Genomic DNA, 14899 nt, shown 5'->3' on the forward strand with positions numbered 1-14899 from the left:
GCTATTAAGAATTGTGAAGAAGTGTTGTAATTCAATATCTGTTCCTTTCCATTCAATATAGGTATTTGGAATAATGATAATATGGAGAGGAACTCCCTAAAACATAGTGATATGTATGGACAACGCCATCCAGCATGCCTCAGTAATAACTAGTAACTAATGGACTATATAACGTGAAAGAGAAAAGGGACTGACCTATCCATGATCAAGACCGTGGTGGTAAAAATGTGTCAGTGGGGGGGGGCACTCATTTTTGCTAAAATAAAGTAAAGAAATCTACTGGAAATTGGTTTGTAGAGTGCAACATATTTTTATACATTCAATATACCGGATTCATTTATATAAATGGGTTTAATGAGGTGCAAATATAGAAGCAAATCAAAGAAGCACCGTACAAAGAGGAGTAGCAAAGGAGTCCAGATAAGGGACAATTGGGTGGTGAGGACTTATCTGCAGAAGCTGATGATAGCTGGTGACTATTTGTGATTGCTACAAATACCCAGGCCTTCCTTTAACACCCAGGATCACATTAAGTGGCAGAGAGAAACATGGGAACGGGGAATGGGGAGAAGTAATACTGAAGGAATCCCTCTCAAGCTTTCTCTGAATTTCTCCATGAGATTTCTTCCTGTGTTCTTGTAGTTCATTGGTTGTCTGAACCTTCCTTCCTTCCTTCAAGAATAATAACAAGCACTAGTAACTATCAAGATTTCAATATAGGTAACTTATGGTGTTAATTTCATGGTTTTGAACTATTCTTGTTTATTTTTACCCTTTGAGAAAGATTCTTCTTTTTGATTTGGAGCAGCATTAACGTTGAGGTATATCTCTCTATAGTTCTTCAAATAGTTTTTTTAATCCTTCTTGCTACACCAATTTCAGGATTCAGTAGTACAATACTGCAAACTTAATATCTATTCAATCTTTTTCCTGAAGAGTAATATTGTTTACCCCAAGGCTGTTTGCACTAAGAAATTGCTTAACCAATTCTCTTACTATTAACCTAAATTATACATATATTTTTAAAACTCAATTCACTATAGTTGAAATTAAGCAGCACATCATGCTTTTAATTGGTTGACTTTTTTTTAAATTACCTGAGGAAAACTGTGATTTTCATTTTTAGATGTGCTTGCGTATTTACACCTTTCTGAACCGGTGCTCAACATAGCAGTCTTTCGCAGTTTTTTGGAAACTACATGAGGTTTGACTAAGAGTGCCGAAGCCTTGAAACATTTCCCAATTACCAACACGATCAATGAAGGTATGTACTTACTTCTCCACACTAAAGTGGCAATCTAAAAGTGTGTCTGTTGCTAATGCAATCTAAAAGGGTATCTGTTGCAAGCACCACATCTAACCCTGGGACTTTTGAAGATATCTAATCTAACACACTACCACTACAAGAAATCTAGATGCCAAGCCCAACTCCGATTCTTTTTTTTAAGTGTAACTTTTCTTGGTTGCTTCATTCATTTCCGAATTAAATCAGTATTCTATATGCACGCGTGTCTCTACTTGTCAGGCCACCAGCCCACAAATCTATTATGCAATGCCTTAGACCAACTACAGAAAGAGTAGGCCCCGTGCCCATTGTTTACAAAGGAGTCAGCTTTAAGTTTTCAAACAGTGTCCTGAGAGTTACACTGGATATGGCACAACAGAAAGAGGGGGGCTTTCATTCTTTCCGAAGTGCATAAATGGAGGATCTTGTCATATCTGAGAGGGTTGTGTGATGCCTGAAACAAAATGGATCGATAAATGTATCTTTTCTAAATCAACAGGTGGTCACCCAGAAGTATGCCATGAATCAATATACAGGAAGGATTTTAGAGGGGGGGGCCATGGATCACTCTAGCAAAGCATATAAATTAATCTTCACACAAGCAAGCTCCAGACTGAGTACTGAGATGCTGTTCCACCACTCTGCACACATTACATCCTTTATATATTCAGTTAGAAGTAATTACCCTAAATTACAATTGTCATTAGGGTCCAAAAAGGTCATCCAATGCATCGTCTTACTTCTAATTCCATCCATATTGCATTTCTATTACAGTTGACTTTTTTTAGGTTTCTCCATACTCTTTGCCAGGGATCGTAATACTGATTGGCAGCTACACCGATGATGTCTTATAGAAACATATGACCTGCGTGTAGGTGTGGCATTAAGAACAATGGAAAAGGCAGAGCACAGACACCAAAAAGAAGGCTTGGTCAAGCCGATGATAGAACGAGCCGGTTACTAGTCGCAGATGTTTAGTAGAACACACCAGTGCTACTGAAGAACACCTGGTCTGCATCCCTTTCACATATGTATCTAAATTGTTTCGTACATGTATCATCATTCCATGAATAAGGACTTCCCATCTGCTCTGTTGTTGCACAGTGTTCTAAGTTTTTATAGTTATCTGGCTGTCCCGTTTTCCAAAACCTGTTTAAAAACAAAATGAGCCAATAAAAGTACATTTAATATCATTATTCATGAATCAGATTGTCTTGCACGTGTAACTATTTCGGAAAGCATCAGATTAACAATAAAACAGGCCTTATGGTAACAATAATTAGCAGCTTTCAGGGCAAATACAATATGGTTAGTACTTTAGTTTAAAACCCTGATTTTTTCACAAAATAATAATCACCTGTTTTTTTTTTTTTAAATCGCTTTGTATCACATCATTGATGTTTCTAAGAGATGAAATGGACAGATATTGTTGTTGCTCAATTAAATTGTAGTCACTTCGAAAAGATTAAAGATAGAGTTGAACTTGCCAGAATTTGCATCGTGATCTTTGACTCACACACATGCTGTCGAGTACTGAGCTCTCTGATACATCTTGTAGAGACCAATGTAGAAGTAATGGTGAACAATTGAACAATATTGTGTATAAAAGTGTCCATTATGGATCTGGAGTATAGAGAAAGGTAAATAGTATATGTAATAATAGATAACTTGTTTAGGTTTCGCCTCCTTTGTCCCTTTTGAATTTTCTTACTTTCTGATTGTGAAGGAAGATTAGATATTAGACATCTAATATCTGTATTATCCCTTGACTGAAACTCTATAGTTTTGTGAGAAGTTAGATTAGCTGAGAAGTAAGCACACTTTCCTGCATAGGGGACTGCAGACTGGGTTAAGTAGAAACTCCATGTCTTAGGGCCTCATGAGGCTTACTTTCCCCAGCACACTCTTACATGAGGTGATTGTTGGCGAACGTGCTACTCCCACAAACACTGGGGTGAGTAGGCCAATACATGCACCTTAGAATAAACACAGCACCTCCATATAGTGATAAAAACAGCCTGGATTGTGTACAGTTCCATTGGCAATATCAGTGATGAGCAACATAAACTATCCAGCAAAGGACTATTATAAAGTGGCCCAATCTATTCCCTGTATGAGAAAGAAACAAATTATTTAATAATGTATGGTATCACCAAACACCCCAAACATAAATATAAACACTCGGTATCTTCCATCCCAGTAGGCCAATGGTAGAACTGCTGGTACGCAACAGCAGACAACAGAGGTGGCTTGAGGTGCTAAGTAGCTGATGATCACACTATGAGAGAAGGGGGGCTCGGGTGGCCAAACTGTAGTTGATGGAAAATGGCTGGCAAGGCAGCCAACGCCCAACATCAGTAAGTGGCAATGAGACAGAAGGGCAAAGACAATATACTGTCTCTGCAAAGAATCACTTGTGCTTAGTTGCAGCGAGACAGGAAAACAGGAATGGCAAACAAAGTTGCAGTAATCTCTCTGCAAATTACTCTTTATAGGTGTTACCTCTGGAAAGCCTTCTAGTATTATGTGTCCCTAATATTTGCTTGTCCTCCATCCTTAAGTATGGCCTAGACCCTACAAGGTGGACTAACCTACCCCCCCCCCCCTCATTGGAAAGAGAAATGAAGTTTTTTTTCTTCTTCTTTGAAAAGATGGAAATAGAGGACATTTCCTAAACATTGTCTGATGTTAGTAGCATTGAGACGCATGAGGTACAGGGTTGCGTGCACTGGCTGTGCGGCATGAGTATGGAAGCAGGTGGACTCCAGTCTGCGGGCTCAAGACCATGCATTGGATGGCAGCTCACAGCAAGCCAGTAAGCTATAGACCCTTTAAGGATATTTTTTTCACAGCCGAGTCACTGTTGCCAAATATATCCAAACCACATCTCCTTTACCACAAAGTCAGCTTACAAGTGTTGTTTGGCTGAAATGGGAAATACTAAGTAGGGTGCCATCTTTTTAAAAAAGGGATTATTTGTCCCTGGATTAGCTAAAGGAATAGGTTACCATTTGAAGCCATTCGAGAGGATTGAGAGGCGACCATGGGGAGCATGAGATGGAATCATGTTGAAATGAACAGCATGAAGACTAACTTGTTTTCCTCGGTTTGTCCTGAGGAAGACCTAAATGGATGATTAGGCACCGGGACAAATCATTGACATGGCCTGTACTGCAAGACTATTTTTATAAGTATGAGGTAAGATTTACTCACCTGATCAATTTCAGAAGTTTGTTTAGAGCCTTTGCAGCCAGGCCCAAGAATCAATTATAAAGAATTATTGTTACTTTCATAACTCAGACATGCACACTTTAACATGAACACTTTTTCTCACAGTGCACAGAGCTATTTGCTTGAATTGTATTGTTGGAGAAATAATATCAAATGATACAAAACAATACATACTCCTCATATACCCTTAATATGTGTCGTCCTACTATTTATAATGAATGTATTTAAGTGAAAATTGGATACCCTCCTATGCAGTTGGTAAATGCTAGTAAACATACTCTGATAAACCATTATGATTTGTCTTCTCTGTAAAAATTGGAATTGGAGTTAGGGCAAGCAGGGACCTAGGCCTATTATGCGCAGAGGGTACTGAAAGGGCACCTACAATGGACCAAGTAGCAGCTACTAGACCTAATTATGATAGTCCTCAAATATGGAGAAGGCTGGTAGAACCACCAAGGCTGAATCCAAACTAGCTCCATCTAAGAACAATGCTGCAACATTCCTGTACCCAGTGGATGAATGCACAACAGGTATTACAGCATCAAGTAGACGGTCTGCTATAATCTATTCCTGACGTCCTCTGAGTTTGGGTGTACGGAATTATCTGAAGCTCAGGAAGACCTACTGTCCTGGAAGACTTCGCTGCTGATCCTTGGTCTCAGAAGGTCTTCACAGACTTGTGCGGATAGAGATGCTCTACAGATATTTTGTCAAAGAAGACAGAAAATAATGAAGCTCGTTCTGAAGCATGCTACCAGTTGGAATCTGTTCTACAACATTTTTACAATCAAAGCAGCATGGGGAATCACATGAAGGAAAGTAGCAGTGGCCCAGCCCATCAGGCTTTTTGAATCATATTTTTGGAAAGTTGGTTGTAATTCAATAAGCATTTCAACGCACAGCTGCTCCCTAGTGAATGTTAAACTAAGAATAACTTATTAACTTGTTGTTTATTCCCGACTCCAGTGGAGTCAGGAAAGACTGAATGAGTCAATCAGCTGAGCGGTCGAGCAGCCAACGAGGAGAGGAGAGGCCGGAGCCGCAGAGACCACTGCGTTTGCAGCCACTTTTGACGATAGTTCTGGCCGGTGGTGGGGGGCATTAAAAGTCTGAGAACTAGCGCACTTGAGTGCCTCGAGCCCCTAAGCCGTTGAGCCCGCCACGGGCCGCCGCTGCAGGCCACCACAACTATACTGTGGCACCATACTGCTGCTGCATCTCAGGGCACTCAGCGTGTACCCAGTGCGGTAGGAGTGGCTCCTCCTGCTGCTGCCGCCTTCCTCTTCATGCTGTCTACTGCTGCCGACCGCACTGGTTCCATTATCCTACCCGGAAAGAAGGCTAGAAGCTGCCACAATTTTACCTTCACTCAATAGCCAAAGCAAAGTGACTGCCACAGGAGCATGGGTAAGGAGCAAGCTGACACAGGAGTCCAGCAAGAGAGGGGCAGAGTGGCTGTCCTTGTGAGGCTGCAGCAGGGTAGTTTCCTGCCGTACTCAGGTCAAGCCCTGGCCCACGATAGAGGCCCGGGTAGGTTTGGGCGCCGTTTGTGGGTTGGGTGTGCTTCTGAGCCATTGCCACTGTTGGAAAATGGATTATTGGTAAGGGCAGGTAAGTACCTACACTTAGCAATAGGCCACGAACCCGCACTAGGTTCAGTTAGGTCTCAATACATTAACCCCAGCTCAACCCTTGGTAGCTTGGCAATGAGCAACAAGGCTTAAATTAGCAGACAAAGGGCCTCATTACAACCCTGGCGGTCAAAGACTGCCAGGGCTGTTTCGGCGATTGTGCCGCCAAAAGGCTGGCGGTACAATCTGGTGAATTACGACCGCGGCGGTAGCACTGCGATCGCACCAGCGGTTTCCCACCATGGTTGTCCCGGCGGTTTTAATCCGCCAGGGCAGCACTGCTTGCAGCGCTGCCCAGGGGATTACGAGTCCCCTTCCGGCCAGCATGGCCATGGTGATAGAGACCGCCATGGAAAGGCTGCCGGGAAGGGGAGTCGCGGGGCCCCTGGGAGCCCCTGCACTGCCCATGCACTTGGCACGGGCAGTGCAGGGGGCCCCAGGCACAGCCCCACCCTGCCTTTGATTGTCTGCACAGCAGACAGTGAAAAGCGCGACGGGTGCAGCTGCACCCGTTGCACGGCCGCAACACCGTCGGCTCCATTAGGAGCTGGCTTTCATGTTACGGCCGACATCCCCGCTGGGCTGGCGGGGTTGCGGCCGCATTGGCGGCCGCTCTGCAGTTAAAACTTGGCCGGCGGCCTCCGCCGCCCGCCAAGGTTGTAATGAGGGCCAAAGTGTGTAAAGCATTCAAGTATCACAAAACAGTAATTAAATAAAACACAGGAAACAGTTTAAAAATCCAAAACCAATTTTTACAAATAGGAAATATTTTTATCTTTAATTTGACACCAAAATGAATAAAATTGGATAAGGAATTTTTGAAGAATTAATATTTTCTAGTGCATGGAAACAAAAAGCACCAATCTGGTTGCACCTCGACCGGGGCAAAGTCAAAGTTTCAGGCTGACTGTGATGGAGCCCTGCTCGGCTACAGCAAGCGGGAGGCCTTGGCCATAAGTTTACCTTCGGAATTAGTTGTTTTCAGATACGCATTGCAGGAGACCTTGGTGAAGATTTCTAAATTCGGACTTAAATTATTTTTCGGGACCAAAATCTTCGTCGGGGCCAAAGCTGAATCCTGATCCGACATCCCTGGATCCCTCCTCGGATACGCTGTGTGGGAAGTCACGGTCAACTTTTTACCTTCAGACTTAGTCACTTTTTTGGATCTTTTTCTCTCTGACGTCAGAAGACCATCCATAGCAAGCCGATTTCGAATCAACGTTGTCGGATTGCCTTTCCAGGATCCCCCGGTGAAATCCAGGAAGTACGGAGCTTTTCAGCGGGACAAACCAGCAAGTCAGGCGGGGTCACGGTCAATGTAAGCCGGCTCGACTCTCGATGGCAGGTCGGTCCCTTTATGGAGGTTTTTACCAAAAGTTCTCCAATCTTCTCCAAAATTCTGGATTTTTCTTCCAGAAGGTCTTTGAAGGTCCTTTAGGAGTCCACAGCTCACCCCAAGGTTCCAGATACTCTGAGTTGCTCCTTGAGGGTTAGGACTCCAACTCACAGAATGCACCTGGCTCAAACTCCAAAATGACCACTGGTCAGTGGTCAGCTGGTCAGTTTCTTCAGGATTTGATGCAGGGGACTGTGGTTAGCTATTTTTCACCTGTGGCAAGTAGGGAGTCCCTTCTGGAACCAGTTGAAGCCAGGCAAAGTCCTTCTTGTGGTGAAGCCTAAGTGTGCAGTTGGTGCAGTCCTTCAGATTGCAGTGTCCAGGTGCAAGTCAGGGGTCCAGGGCTTATAAAACAATTTTATAAGGTCCCTGCTTATAGTTACATGGCACCCAACCCTAGGGCACAGAGGGCAGACCTTATGGGTGACATATATGTAAAAATAAGGTAGTTTAAGACTTTGGAATTCCAAAGTCAAATTTGCATATAACATTAGTTTAAAAGCAGCCAGCAAGGCAGGCCTGCCTTTAAAATGGCACTGGGCACCTCACCAGTGCACCTATGGGTGCGCTACCTATGCTGAGGTCCCTAAACCTACATTCCCTACCATATACTAGGGACTTATTTGTAGGTTTATACTGTCAATTAAAATTAGCCTAATTTGCATATCCACTTTACACAGAGCAGTGGTCCTGGGACTGGTAAGCAGTACCCAGGGCACAGCCAAGAATCAGTAACCACCAGTATCTGTCCAAAAAGTCTGGGGGTGACCAGGATAAAAAGTAGGACTTTCCTACAGCCACCATCTCCACCTCCACCAGCAGGGCGATGTGTGCTTGTCCCCTGCCCAGAAAACACTTGGCTTTGATCGACCAAGGGTTCAAGAAGGTTGTTACCTTGGGGGGACACAGGAAGACCAAGTGGATCATTGGGAAACCTATGGGCAAGCCCGCTGTCTTGGTGATCAGTACTCCTGCACCCTGCCAGGCCTGAGGGGCCCTGGAGTATTCTTTCCTTGGCTCTTCTGAGCTCTTGTCTCTATAGCTTGCATGTGCCCCCCTCTCCACCAGACAGGCACTCAAGCAGGCAACAATGTTTTGGAGAGAGGTGTGGCTGCGCTAAGAAGAAGGCTTCAGACTCTGACCACGGCTGCCTCAAGCCACATCACAGCACAGCCAACATGCCCAGACTACCTCCCTGCGATCCAGGCCCAGCTCAACAATTGGCAGTGATTGGCAGCAACAGAAAGCCAGCCTTATCACCACACGGCCTCAACAGGATGAGGTCAGGAAGGTCAGAAGCTCACTGCGCAAGGAAATAAGCGGAGGAAACTTACCCAATGATCCTCCAACACTCAAGACCAGGTAGCCTGTTCTTCAAACCAACCAAAAATGACCACTAAACTTCAATTTCTGAGGGACACAAACCTGGCTATTCTCTCAGACACATCTGATAGCAAGGGTCTGCCAGCTCCTCTAATTCCAACAATGGTACAAACGAGGGTTACACTGCAGCGCCCTCCCACAGTTCCGCTGCCTTTACTGACTTCAACTGATGCTCCTAATTCCAAACTTACCATCTTGGCACATCAAGGGCCTCCTGAAAAATTCAAAGAAGGACACCCAGCAAGTCCAACAAGTCCAGTAAGTAGGCCTTTAGATCTGGAAGACATTATCGATCTAACCATCAGTCTGAGCATCAGCCTAACTGGCCAAGTTCTGAATGTCTCTGCTCTGATAACAGCAGGATCACCTACCCTCCACCTCCACCCGCTGCTCTCAGGACACCGGCAATGTAAAATAGAAAATGAAAAAGAAGGGTGCCCTGTAAGCACAGCAAGTTCAGCAAGCGTGGCAAGTAGGGTAGCCAACCTGGATGCATCTGGCAACTTCACCAGGGTGCGGACTACTTTGGTCAAATAAAAATTTCAAGGTCTGTCCCTAAGGCCGCAAGAACATCAGTAGAGGAGAATGACAATGTACTCTCATCTTCACCAACCCCTCATCAAGCAATCTCTTTTCCGGCTCCAGTGGCCCCAGCTGCTCCAAAGGAACCCAAAGCCACAACTCAGACCTTAGCTCCCCTTCTGCCAGACAGAGCAAGCAATGAAGCACCTATAGAAACATGCAGAATGGATGCAGGTCAAGAAGGAATACAACATGTGGTAGCACAGGTGCACACAGAGAGCATGGGGACCTCCTATCTGACACAGGAAGAGTGGGACTGTCAGAGTCACCAGATCCTCGGGGTCTGTGCACGTTCCCAACACGTCCACCACTGAACAGCTCCAAGACTCTGATAGATAAATCACAAAGACTGAGAGAGTTCAAGAGGGGAAGAGGGGATTAGGAAGGGAACAGCTGGGAAGGAGACCTGCAGTAAGAAAAAGGTTAGAACACACATTATGAAAATTATATCTCCTGAAATCAATACTAGACTATGATTCTAAGCCTAATCACTCTGAAAACATGAACAATCTAAGAGTTAAGTTTAAAATGACTAAGTTTCAAGATGGCCGGATACCTGTAGGTGAATCAAGATGAATTAAATGAAAACTTTCTTATTTAAGTACTTTCCTTTACATGAGAATCAGAAAAAACATTCTGACTAAATTTTAAACCAGTCATATAAATCCTGTTTTGAGAATGTATACTAGGACCATACAATATTGCATCTAGAAACTCTGGCCTTCTGTGTACTCTTAGAATGTTTCAACACAAATTGCGCATATTGCAGATATATATATATATATATAGTAAACACCATAAAAGGATTGTGCACCATGAATAACACAATATGGATTCAGGACACAAATCACATAACTTGTCAACTCGAATATTACATAATAAATATCTTAGAATAGTGGCATACGATAAACAACATGAATTAAACTCGAGGAGAGAATCGTGCGTCTTGCCAATTCGAGTGTTACCATGTAAAATACCAAGAAATGGTAGCACGCAATGAATATCAAAATATAATCATCATTAATCGAATTGCGCGTCTTGCCGATTCGTAAAACACGATGTAAATGTCAAGGAATAACAGCTCACAATAAATAACAAGATCAAAGTACAATGAAACGAATCGCGCTTCTTTTGCCGATTCTTAAGCCACCATGTAAATGTCAAGAAATGGTAGCGCGCAATGAACAACAAAGTTAAATGCTCATGAAACGAGTTGTGCGTCTTGCCAATTCGTAAAACATCGTGTAAATGTCAAGAAATAGTAGCGTGCAATGGACAACAATGTTTAAACACTATAAAACGAATCGCGCGTCTTGCCGATTCTTAAGCCACCATGTAAATGTCAAGAAATCGTAGCGCGCAATGAATAACAAAGTCAAACCTTTATGAAATAAATCGCACGTCTTGCCTATTTGTAAAGTACCATATAAATATCAAGAAATGGTAGCGCGCAAGTAATCTGTTACTCATTTAAGAATTTAAACCAAGAATATGAAAATTCTCAAAAACTGTGTCGGGACAGTCCAACCACCGTCTTACCGCCTGGAACAATGATCACCAATGAAGGATTAGGGCAGAAGACTGGAAGATCCAAATAGGCCGCCGAGACAGGAGCTCAGGAAGAAGCTGCTGCTCTGCACCGGGACCTCTGAATAGTGAGCACTGGGAGCTGGGCTGGCTCTCTTTTATAGAGTCTTGGCCCAGCACAGAACCACGCCAAGGCATGTTGCAGGGAAAGTCTCTGGATGCCCTGGAAAGGGGCCACACCCTAACACTCTGAAAACCTGCAGCAACACATTGCAAAGGAACAGTATTTGTAAGCATATTAAAAATAAGTTTTCAGGATTGAACTCTGCAATGCAAAAGGTTAAACCACAACATATCAGCACAATGCATAAATTAATTTGTTTTGAGAGTGCTGGGTTTTTGCATTTTTGTCGCCAATAGAGCGCATACTGCTCTGGTGTTGACAGGGACAAGATGCTAGCCTTATACGCCACTGACCTTGAACATGAAGCCAATTTAGATAAGGTGAATCCAACAGTAGGAACCCTCAAATTAGAGTCTGCCCCAGAAGGTAACAACTCTCCCCCAGAAGAAGGAGTCTGGCCTTCCAATGCCATGGATTATCAGCATCCAGCAAAAATAGATATCCAAATAGAGATTTAGAATACCGTAGCCACCCATGTGGCCGGGATTGACAGCAAGATTTTTTATCTAAATAATCTCATCAGAAGGGCCCAAAATGATTTTAGAGACCAAACTCCAAGGTCCACATGCTCTCTAATACTGGAAAAACTGAGCAAGCTACCAGCCACTCTTGCAAAAGTCGTTCGACAAACTAAAGGCCTTTCTTAGGCCCCAACCAGACAATGGGATTAGCCTACAATCAGATAAGCCAGCGGGCAAAGGGGGCAGCCCAGTGTCGACAAAACCAGAAACAACAACTAGCCTAAACATACTCAGCCCTTTTCCAGTTACCAAACCATTCCTTGGATCCCTACCGCTTCTAAACTCCACCCAAGAGCCCACACTGATAGAACCAGGGGCAGCCGTAACTCAGAAAACGAAAAAAGATATCCTCATCACTGACTCTAGTAGCAGGATAGATCTAAGACAGCCCAGCCTCAATAGATCACCTCAAAACATATCACTGGTGAGTTCAAGCAAAGCATTCGCAGGCGCAAGACTCAAAAGAAATGTCAAAAAAGGAAGTCAAGGAATAATAACTGCCCCAAAACCAAATGGCTGAGGAACTATGTCAATTTTGGGAAAGCTACTCCAGCAGTAGAAGGGAATGTGGCTAATCCCCCCGACGAGGAAAGGGGGAGAGCGGCTCATACAACCAAGAACATACTTCCCATTTCCGTGCAAGCAGCAACAACAGCCAAAGGCAGGGATTCGCCAGGGGATCAAGGCATAAGCAAAGGGCCACCCTCCACTCCTCAACCTCTGCTAGCCTACCCAGACGAAGAAGAAAAGAAATGCAAACGAGACAACTAGTGGGCTGATAACTCCAGTCATAATCCATAGTGGCACTTTAGTGGGGCTCACAACCCAAGAAAAAGGTCATTCTTCACTCTGAACTGTTGTCAGCAAACCTAGTTAAAGAAATTCAGGGTGACACGGCCGGTGAGTCACCCCCCCCTTTGAAACAACGAAACTTGAAATCCACCCTGGAAGCCTCATTAATGACAGCTTAGTACTGAAGAGAATCATTCAAGTCAATTCGGAGGGTTTTCTTGGTGGCACAAAAGAGCATAGGACTCACAGCCTCAACTAATCCCCAGCTGGTGCCTAAGAGTACACCTCCTGGGATATCTGAAGCAAGAGCCCAGATTCGCCCACTTTACAGCTCAATTGGAAACAATGACAGCCTCAATCGAGGTAACATCATAATGCTTTAGAAACAGATTCCAGCCCTAGCCGGGACAACCTCTGCCGACATCAAATATGTTAAATTTGTAAACATAAACCACGGGCAACACAGAGACTCCACAAAGGTCACCTGGAATTCTCCAGATATACCGGATAAGGTACAACGTGTAAGGAACTACTTCTAATTGTGGAAAAATACCTAGAATACCATGAACCAGGCTACCCATACCCACTTAGGAGGAAAAAGGGTAGTGTGCCAGGAAAAGCAAGTATCCTACGAAAACCATTTTCAGTGTTGAAAAACGCCTGAGGGGCAAGCCCATAGAGAAAGGAAAAAGCAAATGGATCACATCCTTTAAACCACTTCACGAGCCAGCACCGGAAAGGGTCAATGACCAATGAGTGGGAGTGGATTGCAAGATCACTAAACAACCCACAACCAGCAAGGTGACCAGGGGTAGCCCAAGGCGACGCCCCAGAATTAGTAAGATCAGTTCTCTGACTCTGCTCTTGGAACATCCACGGGTTAGCCAGCAAACTGTCTCCTACTTTCAAACCTTCTCGGTGGTTGCCTTACAGGAGACCTGGGCCTAAGAATCAATCGCAATCCCAGGCTTCTCACATCACGTAATAATGACCAAAAAAAATCACAATTTGGATGCAGTAAAGGGGGGGCCTTGCAATTTACCTGCAATTTACCTGTCTATATCAATCAAGGTCAGTATAAAGGAACAAACAACAGACTCGGCCAACATCCAAATACTGCACTTAGTAATGCAGAAAGGGCGAGCAGCCGGGACAGGTCTCACAGTGACATTAGTAAATCTCTATGCACATCCAAACCACAAAGCCCACACAGACACGCTAAAGAAACTGTGTGAAAGTCTCCTCAGACTAGGGGCATCGCATCCGCACTCCCTGATCATAGTCACAGGTGAATTTAACACCTATCTACTAGGCTCCTCACCAACCAGTGAGATCATCGAGGTGCAAGAATGTCAATAGATTAATTCAGTACAAGCAGACGCAGAACTAGGAGGAGGGATCAAAGGGGCCTCATCCTGCTTGGCAAACTAGAGCATCTGAGCCTATAGACTCTGAATGGCCACTTCCAAGGTGACTCTCCACCCGCTATGTCTTTTCGTTCCACTACCAGTAATTCTCTGATTGACTACACCTTCTTCTCCTTGCCCTTGCTGCAACAAGTACGCTCTTTTAAAATGGGGGAGAGAATGGAGAGCGACCATCCGCCTCAGGAGCTGGAACTTGCCCTTGCGGTGACCGAGAACACACCCACCACAGATCTCTCAGGATCAACTTACCAATGCGCCCTAAGGAGGGTAAAATGGTCAGCAACCAACAAAGACTCTTCGGAACAGGAAGCTGAAAACCATTCATTTCAAACTGGCTTACTGCAATAGGAACTCTCCAAAAAGTACCTGTGAACCATTCACAAAATCCTTCTCTCAACAACTCGCTCCAAAAGTAAACCCCCACACCACACAAATATCAATAGGCCACCCACCACAAAGTTGTAACAAGTGTGTGGGTAGGGAAATCAAAACTCTGAAGAGGGAGATTAACAGAGCCTTGAGAGCAGTGTGACAGCTTTCTCAAAATTAAAGTCTTATGTCCGACCTTAGGCGCAAGAAAAAGGAGCTAAAAAGGGCCACCTGGACCAAAAAGAGGAAAATTGCAGACAGCACCACCACCCCCAAGATCAAATCTGTCTGAAGAAGCCAGGGCCGCCTTACTTTTCACTCACTTCAACAACCCTACAAATGCAGCAGGCACATCGGGTTGCCCAGGGGCGATTGCGGCAGATGTGTACTGCCCCCTCGATTCACCGCCCATCGTTTCAGAGGAGGAGCGAACTATGGACGAGGTCACAGTGAAGTGGCAGATAATAAAAGGTAGACTCAGAGGCGCTCCTGTCCTGAACGGAATCCCTCAGGCTATTTATAAGACCAACCCAGCTAAATGGGCTGGGCACATGGCCCGTTGTTC

General features: G+C 44.4%; 1 protein-coding gene across 1 annotated transcript in view; it reads right to left on the reverse strand.

Annotated features, from left to right (window-relative positions):
- Nucleotides 1-295: 295 nt before the first annotated feature.
- LOC138268172 (CD209 antigen-like protein B) overlaps nt 296-14899 on the reverse strand; it is a 62375-nt gene continuing 47771 nt past the window's right edge. Inside the window, exon 6 of the mRNA XM_069217591.1 lies at nt 296-2434. Within this exon, the coding sequence (XP_069073692.1) occupies nt 2260-2434 (175 nt within the window). The 3' untranslated portion in view covers nt 296-2259. The remainder of the gene's footprint in view (nt 2435-14899) is intronic.

The sequence above is a fragment of the Pleurodeles waltl genome, chromosome 12, assembly GCF_031143425.1.
Source record: "Pleurodeles waltl isolate 20211129_DDA chromosome 12, aPleWal1.hap1.20221129, whole genome shotgun sequence".
Classification (NCBI taxonomy): Eukaryota; Metazoa; Chordata; class Amphibia; order Caudata; family Salamandridae; genus Pleurodeles; species Pleurodeles waltl.